The sequence below is a fragment of the Mustelus asterias genome, chromosome 13 (genome assembly GCF_964213995.1).
Source record: "Mustelus asterias chromosome 13, sMusAst1.hap1.1, whole genome shotgun sequence".
NCBI lineage: Eukaryota > Metazoa > Chordata > Chondrichthyes > Carcharhiniformes > Triakidae > Mustelus > Mustelus asterias.
The window spans coordinates 30,997,352-31,010,483 of record NC_135813.1 but is presented as its reverse complement, the minus strand read 5'-3'; the positions used below and the strand labels follow the sequence as shown (position 1 = coordinate 31,010,483).

General features: G+C 44.4%; 1 protein-coding gene across 4 annotated transcripts in view; it reads left to right on the top strand.

The window, feature by feature from the left end:
- The window catches only part of LOC144502552 (uncharacterized), a 77,394-nt gene that overhangs the window by 30,029 nt on the left and 34,233 nt on the right, over nucleotides 1–13,132 (top strand). For all 4 annotated transcript variants that reach the window (XR_013499352.1, XR_013499353.1, XM_078226637.1 and 1 more), the window contains exon 4: nucleotides 9,458–9,593. Coding sequence is in view for 2 of the 4 variants with exons in the window: in XM_078226637.1 (XP_078082763.1) it covers nucleotides 9,458–9,593 (136 nt within the window). In the remaining 2 variants the exon portion in view is untranslated. The remainder of the gene's footprint in view (nucleotides 1–9,457; nucleotides 9,594–13,132) is intronic.

Genomic DNA, 13,132 nt, shown 5'->3' with positions numbered 1-13,132 from the left:
TAGTGTCTGCCTGTTCTCAATCTTTTTAAGGGTCTTAGCTGGAGTGACAGGATTTGCAGACACTCGAGAGGAAAGCTGCCTCATTAGACGCATCTACCATGTCACTGTCCAGCAACCAGCATAACAACAGCCCATGCGGAGTCCCTACTGCAGGTAAAGCCTGCTGTCGTGACTCTTGAAATATTCACCCAATGTTTCAAATCCAGTAACTGGATGCCTAAGGTCTCAGGGTGCAGTAGCATATATGGATTATGTTATTGACCTAGAAATCCAGAGATTTGTGTTCAAATCCCATCATGGCTTTTGGGAAAGTCTGATTAACTAATTAATTAAATCTAAAATAAGTTGGTATTAGTAATGGCGACCATGTAAATAAAGGGTTGTTATAAAAACCCATTTGTTTCACCAGTGCCCTTTAGGAAGGAAACTTGCCAGTCTGACCTGTCCAGATTCACGGCAATGTGGTTGACTCTTAACTGCTCTCTGAAATGGAGATGCAGGCCTTTCAGTTTAATCAAACAGCTATGAAAACTGTATTAAAACTGAAACTGGATAGACCACCCAACATTGACCTAAGTGCTGCATTGGACATGACAAACTCAACCCAATCAACTGTGCAAAGTCTTTGTCACTAACATCTCTGAATTTGAGAAACCTGTTCCACAGACAAACTGAGCAATAGCATGACATCATCATGTGCAAAATAATACCTTTCAGTCAACGTATTAAACTGCTCCATCACTGTTGCTAAATATATCCTGTCCCACTAGCAGGATTGACCCATGAGAGGCAGTGGTGAATGGTTGGAAGAAAGTGGTCCTGGGAGCCTCAACATTGACTCAGTAAATCTCATGGCATCGAGGTTAAATATGTTCAAGGAAACCTCCTGCTGATTACCACCTACAGCGGCCCAGAATAACAACAGCTACTTGGATTTGTATAGCACCTTGTAGCTTAGAAAAATTTCCAAGGAGGACTATGAAATAAAATTCAACAACAACCTACACAGAGTTTTAGAGCAGATGCAGAAGCTTGATCAAAGAACTATATATTATGGAATGCCTTAAAGAGGAAAATAGTTAGTGAACAAGAAAACTGTACTGAAGGAATTTGAAAACCATGGTCCTCAATAATAGAGCTATTAACATTAGGATGCTCAAGATGCAATAATTAAAGGAGTTAAGATATATGGAAATGTTGTAAGGGCTGGAGGAGATTATGAAGGTCAGGAGTCTGGAGCGATTTAAAGACAAGGTTGAGAATTTTAAAATAAAAGTGTTGATAACTGGAAGTCAATTTTGGTCAATATGCAGAAGGGTGATGTATGAAGAGGACTTAGTGTGAGTTAGGACATGGGGAGCAGAGTTTTGGATAACCAGGTTTATGAAGGTTAGAATGTGGGCAGTCGGCAAAGAGTATGTTGGAATAGTTGAGTCCAGGCATGACAAAGGCATGAAAGAAGATTTCAGCAGCATGCAAACTGAAGTGAGGTGGAGTCAGACTATGTTACAGAGGTAAAAATTGGCAACCTTTGTGATGGTACATATATGTAGTTGGAAGGTCATCTTGGGGTCAAATATGGTACAATCTGATTCAGCCCTAGAGTTGTCAGGAAGAAGGACGGTGGCTAGGGAATAGAGTTTGCAGCAAAAACTGAAAACCAGCGCTTCACTTTTTGAAATACATAGCTATTGAAAATTTCTACACCACTGCTTGTGCTAGTCAGAGTAGGAATGTCAGGGGATAGCTAAGATTAACATTTGCCATGAGAGATGGTGCAAGGGGGAGGGATTCAAATTCCTGGGACAGTGGAACCGGTTCTGGGGGAGGTGGGACCAATACAAATTAGACAGTCTGTGCCTGGGCAGGACTGGAACCAATGTCCAAGGGGGAGTATTTGCTATTGCTGTTGGGGATGGTTTAAACTAATGTGGCAGAGGGATGGGAACCGATGCAGGAAATCAGAGGGAAGTAAAGTGTGGGCAGAAACAAAAGGCAGTAAGGGGAAAAGTGGAAGGCAAAGAAACCAACGACAAAAATCAAAAAGGGCCATTGTACATAGTACAAAGACTGTAGAGAACTCAATGAATGGGTCCATTCATAAGAGAAATAAAACACAGGGAGAGTGTACAAAACATGACTGGACAGATGGTCTGCGAAAGCAGGGCAGAGAGCAAGGGAAATCTAGATTAAACTGCATTTGTTTCAATGCAAGTAGCCTGACGGGCAAGGCAGATGACCTCAGGACATAGATGGGTACGTGGGACTGGGATATTATAGCTATTACTGAAACATGGCTAAGGGAGGGGCAGGATTGACAGCTCAATGTTCCAGGGTACAGATGCTATAGGAAAGATAGAACAGGAGGTAGGAGAGGAGGGGGAGTTGTGTTTTTGATTAGAGAGAACATCATGGCAATACTGAGAGGAGATATATCCAAGGGTTCGCCCACTAAGGGTAGAACTGAGAGATAAGAAGGGAGAGGTCACGTTGATAGGATTGTACTACAAGCCCCCAAATAGCGGGAAATTGAGGAGCAAATATGTAAGGAGATTACAGATAGCTCCAAAAAAAAAAGGGGTGATAATAGTCGGAGATTTTAATTTTCCCAACATTGACTGGGACAGCCATAGTATTAGAGGGTTGGATGGAGAGAAATTTGTTGAGTGTATTCGGGAGGAATTTCTCATTCAGTATGTGGATGGCCCGACTAGAGAGGGGGCAAAACTTGACCTCTTGGGAAATAAGGAAGGGCAGGTGACAGAAGTGTTAGTGAGGGATCACTTTGGGACCAGTGACCATAATTCCATTAGTTTTAAGATAGTTATGGGGAATGATAGGTCTGGTCCAAAAGTTAAAATTCTAAATTGGGGCAAGGCCAGTTTTGATGGTATTAGACAGGAACTTTCAAACGTTGATTGGGGGAGTCTGTTGGCAGGCAAAGGGACGGCTGGTAAGAAGGAGGCTTTCAAAAGTGTGTTCAGGGTAAGCACATTCCTTTTAGAGTGAAGGACAAGGCTGGTAGAAATAGGGAACCCTGGATGACTCGGGATATTGAGGCCCTGGTCAAAAAGAAGAAGGAGGCAAATGACATGCATAGGCAACTGGGATCAGGTGGATCCCTTGAAGAGTATAGAGGTTGTTGGAGTAGAGTTAAGAAAGAAATCAGGAGGGCAAAAAGGGGACATGAGATTGCTTTGGCAGATAAGGCAAAGTAGAATCCAAAGAGCTTCTACAAATACATAAAGGGCAAAAGAGTAACTAGTGAGAGAGTAGGGCCTCTTGAGGATCAACAAGGTCATCTATGTGCGGATCCACAAGAGATGGGTGAGATCTTAAATGAATATTTCTCATCAGTATTTACTGTTGAGAAAGGCATGGATGTTAGGGAACTAGGGGAAATAAATAGTGATGTCTCGAGGGGTGTACATAGAGAAGGAGGTGCTGGAAGTCTTAAAGCGCATCAAGGTAGATAAATCCGAAATATATTCCAGGACATTTTGGGAGACTAGGGAGGAAATTGCTGGTCCCTTACAGAGATATTTGAATCATCGACAGCCACAGATGAGGTGCCTGAAGATTGGAGGGCAGCAAATCATAGAATCCCAACAGTGCAGAAGGAGGCCATTTGGCCCATCGAGTCTGCACCGACAACAATCCCACCTAGCCCTATTCCTGTAACCCCATATATTTACCCCGCTAATCCCTCTAACCTATGCATCCTGGGACACTAAGGGGCAATTTAGCATGGCCAATGCACCCAACCCGCACATCTTTGGACTGTGGGAGGAGACTGGAGCACCCGGAGGAAACCCACACAGAAACAGGAATGTTGTGCCTTTGTTTAAGAAGGGCTGCAGGGAAAAGCCTGGGAACTAAGACCGGTGAGCCTAACGTCTGTAATGGATAAGTTGTTGGAAGGTATTCTGAGAGAGAAAGGATCTACAGGCATTTAGAGAGGCAAGGACTGATTGAGGATAGTCAGCATGGCTTTGTGAGTGGAAAATTATGTCTCACGAATTTGATTGAACTTTTGAAGGGGGTAACCAAGAAGGTAGATGAGGGCTGTGCAGCTGATATTGCATGGACTTTAGCATGGCCTATGACAAGGTATCGCATGGTAAGTTGTTGCATAAGGTTAAATCTCATGGGATCCAGTGTGAGGTAGACAATTGGATATAAAATTGGCTTGAAGACAGAGGGTGGTTGTAGAGGATTGTTTTTCAAACTGGAGGCCTGGGACCAGCGGTGTGCCTCAGGGATCAGTGCTGGGTCCACTGTTATTTGTTGCTTATATTGATGATTTGGATGTGAATTTGGGAGGCGTGGTTAGTAAGTCTGCAGATGACACCAAGGTTGGTGGCATAGTGGACAGTGAAGAAGGCCATCTAGGATTGCAACGGGATCTTGATCATTTGGGCCAGTGGGCCGATGAATGGCAGATGGAGTTTAATTTAAATAACTGCAAGGTAGTGCATTTTGATAGATCGAACTGGGGCAGGACCTACTCAGTTAATGGTAGGGAGCTGGGGAGAGTTACACAACAAAGAGATCTAGAGGTACAGGCTCATAGCTCCTTGAAAGTGGAGTCACAGGTGGACTGGGTGGTGAGGAAGGCATTCGGCATGTTGGTTTCATTGGTCAGAACATTGAATACAGGAGTTGGGACATCTTGTTGAAGTTGTACAAGATATTAGTAAGGCCACACTTGGAATACTGTGTACAGTTCTGGTCACCCTATTATAGGAAGGATATTACCGGGACTTGATGGTTTGAATTGTAAGGAGAGGCTGGATAGACTGGGACTTTTTTCCATGGAGCGCAGGAGGCTTAGGGGTGATCTTATAGAGGTCTATAAAATAATGAGGGGCATAGACCAGGGAGATAGTCAACATCTTTTCCCAAAGGTAAGAGAATCTAAAACTAGAGGGTAAGAAGGGAGAGATACAAAAGGGTCCAGAGGGGCAATTTTTTCACTCCGAGGGTGGTGAGTGGCTGGAACAAGCTGCCAGAGGCAGTAGTAGAGGCGGGTACAATTTTGTCTTTTAAAAAGCATTTAGACATGGATAAGATGGGTATAGCGGGATATGGGCCAAATGCAGGCAATTTGGACTAGCTTAGTTGTTAAAAACTGGGCGGCATGGACAAGTTGGGCCGAAGGTCCTGTTTCCATGCTATAAACCTCTATGACTCTAAGTCAGATCAGCAGTCTGACAATTTAGAGACATTGGGAGGGATTGAGGGAGATGGTGAGGGTGTTGTCAACATGTATGGGCAGAATATACTGGCTGGGGGGATCAATGTCCATCACCAAGAGTGGATCAGTGGTATCATCAGTAATGACAGAACTGACTGAATCCTGAAGGTCACAGTTGCCAGTCTCGGCATGAGGCACATGAGAGAACCAACAAGAGGGGGAAAAATCTACTTGACGTCATCCTCATCAATCTGTCACAGATGCATTCAACTTTGACAATGTTGGTAAGAGAGACCATCACACAGTTCTTATGGAGACACTGAGGACAGTTTGCAACATGTGTGACTTTGCCACTGTGCCAAATAGGATAGGTTCAGAACAGATTGGGCAAATCAAAACTGGACAACCATGAGCACTGTGGATCACAGCAAGTATTCATCGTCATTTTTGAATTAATGACCTGAATGTCACTCATTTTACCCTTGTCTTCAGGCCAGGTGGGCTCCCTGGTTCATTGAGGAGTGTAGAAGGGCATGCCTGAAGCAATGCCAAGCATACTTAAAGATGAGGTGCCTGGTGAAGCTTGACCACAGGAGTACATGCATTGCTAGCGGTGGAAACAACATGCTTTAAATAAAGCTAAGTGTTTCCCACACCAGTTGGTCAGATTAAAGCTCTGCTGTCCTCCCATAAACAGTGTTGAATCTCAGTAGACAATTAAACAACTAAAGGAGGAAGATTCATGAGTATTCCATACCCAATGATGGTGGATCCAGCATGTGACTACAAAAGAGAAAGTTGGTGATTGCAATCATCTTTAGCCAGAAGTGCTGAGTGGATGCTCCAATTTGGCCTTCTCCTGAGACCCTCACCATTTTAGATGCCAACCTACACCCAATTTGATGCACTCCATGTGATGTCAAGAACTGACTGAGTATACTGTATACAGTAAAAGCTATGGATCCCAAAAACGTCCCATCTGTACTGTTGAAAATTTGTGCTTCAGAACTGTGCCTCCAGCCAAGCTATTCCAGTACAACCACAAAATTGGCATCTACCTGAGAAAGTGGAAAATTGTCCAGGTATGCCAAAAAACAGGACAAGTGCAATCTGACAAATTAGCACTCCTTCAGCCCTATTTTGATCATCAACAAAGTAATAAAAGGGGTTATTGACAATGTTGTCAGGCAACACTAGTGCATTGGTAACCTTTTCACCATACTCCGATTGGATTCTGCCAGGATCACTCGGCTCCAAACCTGGACTAAAGAATCATAGAATCCTACAGTGCAGAAAGAGGCCATTCGGCCCATCGAGCCTGCACCAACCACAATCCCACCCAGGCCCTATCCACATATCCCTACATATTTACCCACTAACCCCTCTAACCTATGCATCCCGGGACACTAAGGGGCAATTTAGAATGGCCAATCAACCTAGCCCGCACATCTTTGGACTGTGGGAGGAAACCCACGCAGACACGGAGAATGTGCAAACTCCACACAGACAGCGAGCCGGGATTCGAACCCAGGTCCCTGGAGAAGCAGCAGTGCTAACCACTGTGCTACCGTGCCGAACTGAAATCCAGGGGCAAAGTAAAAGTGACTCCTTAATATTGAGTATTTAACTGAGTGTGGTGTTAAGGAGCCAGAGTAAAATTGAAATTAGTGGGATTTCTGGAGTCATACCTAGCACAGGGTAAGACCGTTATGGGCATTGGAGGCCAATCAGATGAGCCCCAAGATGTCGCTATAGGTGTTCCTCAGGAGATAGTGACTGAGGCCTGTTCATCTTCAGCTGCTTCATTCATGGCCGTCCCGACATCACAAGGTTAGAAGTGGGATGTTCATTGATGTTTCCAAAGATGTGTGGGTTAGGTTGATTGGCCATCTAAAAAAATTGTCCCTTAGTATCGGGGAATTAGCAGGTACGTAGGCGGGATTACGGGGATAGAATCTGGGGGGGGATTGTTGTCGGTACAGGCTTGATGGGATGAATAGCCTCCTGTACTGTAGGGATTCTATGATTCTATTCTATAATTCTGTTCCGTTCACAACTCAGGAAGCTACCTGTAACTGCATACAGCAAGACTTGTACAGGGTTCAGGTTTGGGCTAACAAGTGACATTGCAAGTGTTAAATAGTAACCTTTTCCACCAAGAGTGGGGCTGACCACTACCTTTTGACATTCAGTGACATTATCCATGTTCAATTCCCTATATTCGGCATCCTGGCTCACCATTGTTCAGAAACTTAACCCAACCAGCCTCATAAACACAGTGATTTTAACAGTCAGTCAGAGGCTCAATTCAGGAATGTGATGGAGTACTCTCCACTTGTTTGCATGAATGTAGCCCCAATAGCACTTGGAGCTCAAAACCATCCAGGACAAAGTATCGTGCTTGATCAACACCTATCCACCATCTCTATTCACTTCCTCTACCGCTACCACACAATGGCAGCAGTGTACTCCGATTACAAAATGAACTGCAGCAACTCTCCAAGGCTTCTTCAACAGTATCTGCCAAAGCCAGAAACTCTTAACACCGAGAAGGACAAGGCACATCATGAATGGGAACATCCCCATCTCCAAGATTGCCTCCAAGTCACAAACCATCCGGGCCTCGAAATATATCACTGCTCCTTCATTGTTACTGGATGAGATCCTAGAACTTATATCTAATAGCCTTGTGTGAGTACCTTCACCACAGTACCTGCAGTTTTTCGATAAGGCGGTGCACCACCACCACCCCCGGGCAGTTAGGCAATAAATTCTTGCCTTGCCACTGACACCCAGATCCCATGAATAAATACATAAAAATCTCAGTCATCTGGAGGGAAAAAGCTGTTCCTTCAATTATTTCACCTGGTCTTGCAGATTTCTATGAAGTCAGCTCTTTCCATATATCTGTCTTATGAGTTTGCATTTCATGTGGGAGATGCATATCTGTGCACCATCTTCCAGTTCTTGCAGACTGCTCTTGGTGAATTCAAAGGATGTGGTAAATGCCTTTTGCTCCTGCGTGAGCTGCCTGTGAGCAGGTGCAGTAAGATACCAGTCCCTGTGTAACTAAGTTACAGGTCATGATTTAGCCACATTTTTTCATTTCCTCTCCTTTCACTTATTCCTTCTTGTGAGTTGCAGATCACTCATGCCAGTTTCTGGGTTATTAATATCTGTTATAGTGCCAATATAATCTTACAAAGTCCCTTGGCCTAACGACAGTTGCCCTAAATGTATGCAATGTAATTCAGATAATTTAAGAAGTGAGGCAGTGAGTAAAGGATCGTAATAAATGGAATAGATTCTCTGGGTGGTGAAGTCACATCTTGAAACTTATTGTCAAAGGATTCCCTGGCGAAAATACATCTTTCTCCTTAGACACGAGTTATAGCAGACCTATGTTTCTGCATTCATTCAGTTGGGCCACTTCCAAACATGCGGTTTGCATCTGTAATTTACAGATAGGAGCTTTTCAGCAGCAAACTATACTGAATTGAATTGATTTATTATTGTCACATATATTGGGATACAGTGAAAAGGATTGTTTCTTGCACACTGTACAGACAAAACATACTGTTCGTAGAGTACATAAGGGAGAAGGAAAGGATAGGTGCAGGATATAGTGTTTGCAGTTACCAATAGGATGAAGAGAAAAATCAGTTTAATCTGTGATAGGACCATTCAAAAGTCTGATGGCAGCAGGGAAGAAGCTGTACTTGAGTTGGTTGGTATGTGGGTTCAGACTTCTGTATTGTTTTCCCGATGGAAGAAGGTGGAAGAGAGTATGGCCAGGATGTGTGGGGTCCTTGATTATCCTGGCTGCTTTCCCAAGAAGCAGGAAGTTAGATGGAGTTAATGGATGGGAAGCTGGTTTGCATGGTGGACTGGGTACGTTCACAACACTGTAGTTTCCTGCTTACAATCCTGCTTAACTGTATTTCCTGTGGTAAAGCCTCCAGTATCACATTACTGAATAGGTAAGTCATTGGCATCAGTCTCATCCAGAAAAATAATGAGGAATGCAGTTGAGAATTAAGACAATTCGCACTTGGGCAGAAGAGTGTTTTGAGTTTGGAGGTTAAACATCTGGCCTGTGGTAAATCTGACTTGGCAGTTTCACCTGTTGTTTACATCAAATGCAAAATAATGAAGTATTTTGCTTTGCATCATTGATATTTTCCACCTTGATTAAATGAAAATGTCAGCAATGTTCCAAAAAATGCAGATCTGACATTATGTTCTAATTCTCTTTCCCAGTTATGGAGGAATGTTAAGTGCTTACATGAGAATAAAGTATCCGAATGTTGTAGATGGTGCTCTAGCATCAAGTGCACCTGTGGTCTCCACAACTAATCTTGGAGATAGTCGGCAGTTCTTCCATGATGTAACTAAAGTGAGTATGAGTGTGTGCATGTGTCTATATATTCAGTTCTTTTCGTTCCATCTCAGGGCAAACATTGAACAGTTTATTTTTGTGATTTCCTAATTTCTCCGGAAACCTGGCCACTCCATAACACAGCACCTCCTTGAAGTCTGTTCATTCCTGTATTTAAACTATCTGCCTAATTTTTGTTGTGACTTCTTTATGCTTCATACGTATGATGAACATGGTTATTAAAAAATGGTAGTATTTCAACAAAGCAGAGCCCTCTCCTGGATATTCTGTTTCAGATTGGAATTAAATCATATTATGCCACATAATGGCAAGAAACAGGTTTACAACATTGTTCATGATCTTTAAGGACTTTTTAAAGTTAGTTTTTACACATGATTTAGAAAGGCAGTTTAAAAAAAATTATTTTGCATCTTGGGATAATCAAGGAGAAAACTAGAACCCCCAAGACAGTTAATTTGGAGTAAATCAGTAAAACCTCTTGGGGGCTATCTCGCCAAAAAGTGCAGAACAACCGTGAAAACGGGAGAATTGCACCCATTTTGTTTGGCGAGGTTTCAAGCAGAATCTTATGGTAATTAGTGCAAAAAAAGAGGCAAAGTGTGATTCACGCCAGTAGAAGGAGTGGACGGAATCTGTTCTCATCAGAAAGCGAGCTGCTCACACTAGTGTGTGCCATTGTGCTTGTATCGATCTCTCAGCGCACGGTGCAAGTTCAGACAGTACACTGAGAGATCTCTCACTCCCCCCTCCCCCCCCCCCCCCCCCCAACCACCCATCCTCTCCCAGCCACTGACCTCCACTTCCCACCCTGTTCCCTGATGCAGAGTGTGCAGCTCCCCCCGGCCTCCCTTTCAGGCTCGCCCTGACCCTTGGCACTGCCTGGTGGACAGTGCCAGGCTGGCAGTGCTAGGGTCCCCCCCCCCCCCCCCCCCCAACCTCCTAGGAGGCTTCAATGGCCTCCAATCCCACCCACTGGCGAGGCCATCACGACAGGTCCTCATTGATGGGGACCATCCGTGATCCTCCCCAGTGAGGACCTCCACCAGTGAGTCTATTAAGGCAAGTGAGCCCAGACGATTGCGTCCTGGGCTCACTTGTAATATTTAAATACTAATTTAAATATTATAATCAGCCTCGCCCCCTTCCCTGGATGTGAAGCTGATCAAGCCAGCAAACCAGTGCCTGTAAGATTGCAAGAGGCAAGAAACTGTGCGCGAATCCGGTTCGCCCTGCCCATCAACCAATGTGATAAGCTGGTAAGATTGCCCCCTTTGTTTTAGGTGTCATTAAGCCTCAAGAAAATAAGCACGATACTCCGAAGACATGGTGGTTAAGTTAAATGGCAATTTACTGTTACATACACATCCAGAGGTGACACTTTCATATTGGTAGTTCCAAAAATAGCCTGAAGTTTGCTAAATCACAAACCTGCTGCAGTTATTTTAGCTGCAAATTATATTGATTTTATTTGTGAATGGAATGCTTTACACAAAGATTGTGGAACTCACTGCCACGTAGTGGTTGGAACAGATATTGCATTGACCCGCGTGACAGGAGGATTGATGCATATATGAAAGAGAGGTAATAGTGGCATAATGGGGCAGGGGTAGGAAGAGGTAATTAGAATAGGAAGAGATTAATGGGGGTATAAACATTATGTGGAGATGCCGGCGTTGGACTGGGGTGAACACAGTAAGAAGTCTCACAACACCAGGTTAAAGTCCAACAGGTTTATTTGGTAGCAAATACCATAAGCTTTCGGAGCACTGCTCCTTCGTCAGATGGAGTGGAAATCAATATAATTTGCAGCTAAAATAACTGCAGCAGGTTTGTGATTTAGCAAACTTCAGGCTATTTTTGGAACTACCAATATGAAAGTGTCACCTCTGGATGTGTATGTAACAGTAGATTGCCATTTAACTTAACCACCATTTCCACTCCATCTGACGAAGGAGCAGCGCTCCAAAAGCTTATGGTATTTGCTACCGAATAAACCTGTTGGACTTTAACCTGGTGTTGTGAGACTTCTTACGGTATAAACATTGGCAGAGACTAATTGGAATTCATGTGAAAGAGATGGAGTAGACTGGGGACTATATTCTCTGGAATTTAGAAGAACACGAGGTGATTTAACTGAAACATGTACAATTCTTAAATGGCCTGATAGGGTAAATTCTGGAAGGACATTTTCCCTGGCTGGGATTTTTAGAACTGGGGGTCACAGTCTCAGAATAAATGGTTAGTAATTTTGGACTAGGATAGGAGAAATGTATTGTGGATCTTAGAAATTCTGGGTGGAATTTTACGAGATTTTTTCGAAGTGTCGGGCCGGTGTGAAACTGAAAGAGTTCCAGATCTGTTTTTTGGCCGCATCTTCAGGCCCAATCTTATGCACTCTGTCTGCAAAATTTTGGAGAAGTCTGTTTCTGGCCAGAGAAGCTGTGGGCAGGGCTTAATGCACCCGACATCCTGTAGAGGGAGATAGTGTGTAGTAGCAGGGGTCTGACAGACAGAGTGAGAGCTGTCAGGCCCCTGCTGCTGAAGAAAGCCTCAATCTGCTCCCCCACCCCAGGCAATCACAGTGGCCCATGGCCCGAGATGCAGCCCCAACGACCACCCCCCCACCACCGCCCAGTCCGATCATGACCACGCCACCACCCAGACTGATTGCAGAGATCCCCCTCCCCTACCGATCGCGACACCCTGTCCCTCCCTTATCGATTGCATGCAGAGTGGCAGCGGGCCCCTCCCCCACTGATCAAGTGCAGACTGGCAGTAGGCACTCCTCCCCACACAGGTCCCACCCACCCACAGGCCCATCCCCTGGCTCCATCCCCATTGGTGCCACCCCCTTTCACTGCCCAGTGGGCATTGCCCAAGTACCAGGCTGGCATTGCCCAAGGGGCACCCCCGCCTTGCCCTCAGACTCCCAGAGGGCCTCAATGGCCTCCGGTCCCACCGGCGAGGCCAACAAGATTGTTCCCCGTTCATGGGGAGCAGGTGGTTTCCTCGCCGGTGAGAACCTCTCCCGGTGAAGCTATAAAGGCAAGTGAGCCCGGACGATTGAGCACCGGGCTCACTAAACGCATTAAAATCAGCATTTAAATAAACTTCAATAAATTAACCAGTCTATCGCCCATTTCCAATGAGATACTGACTGCGCCGGAAATCTGACTGCTGTAAAATCCTGCCGATCATGAAAACTGGCACCATTCGTACTGGCCGCTTTACGCACGATTTTATGGCATTTTCCCATGGAAAACGATGGTAAAATCCTGATCTCTGTGACACAGAAGGCTGTTGAGCATATTCATGAAGAGAATGATAGATTTTTGGAAATTGGTAATATACGGATATGGGGATTGTGCAGGAAGGTGATGTTGTATAAAAACGAGCGTAATCATATTGAACGGCAGACTCAAAGGGTCAAAGGGCTTTCTCTTGCTTCTGTTCCTTTTCTAATGTCCTGTTTCTGGGCTGTAAATCATAAACTGTGTTGAAATTTGCTTACGAATTACAGTTGACTGAAGTGTAAT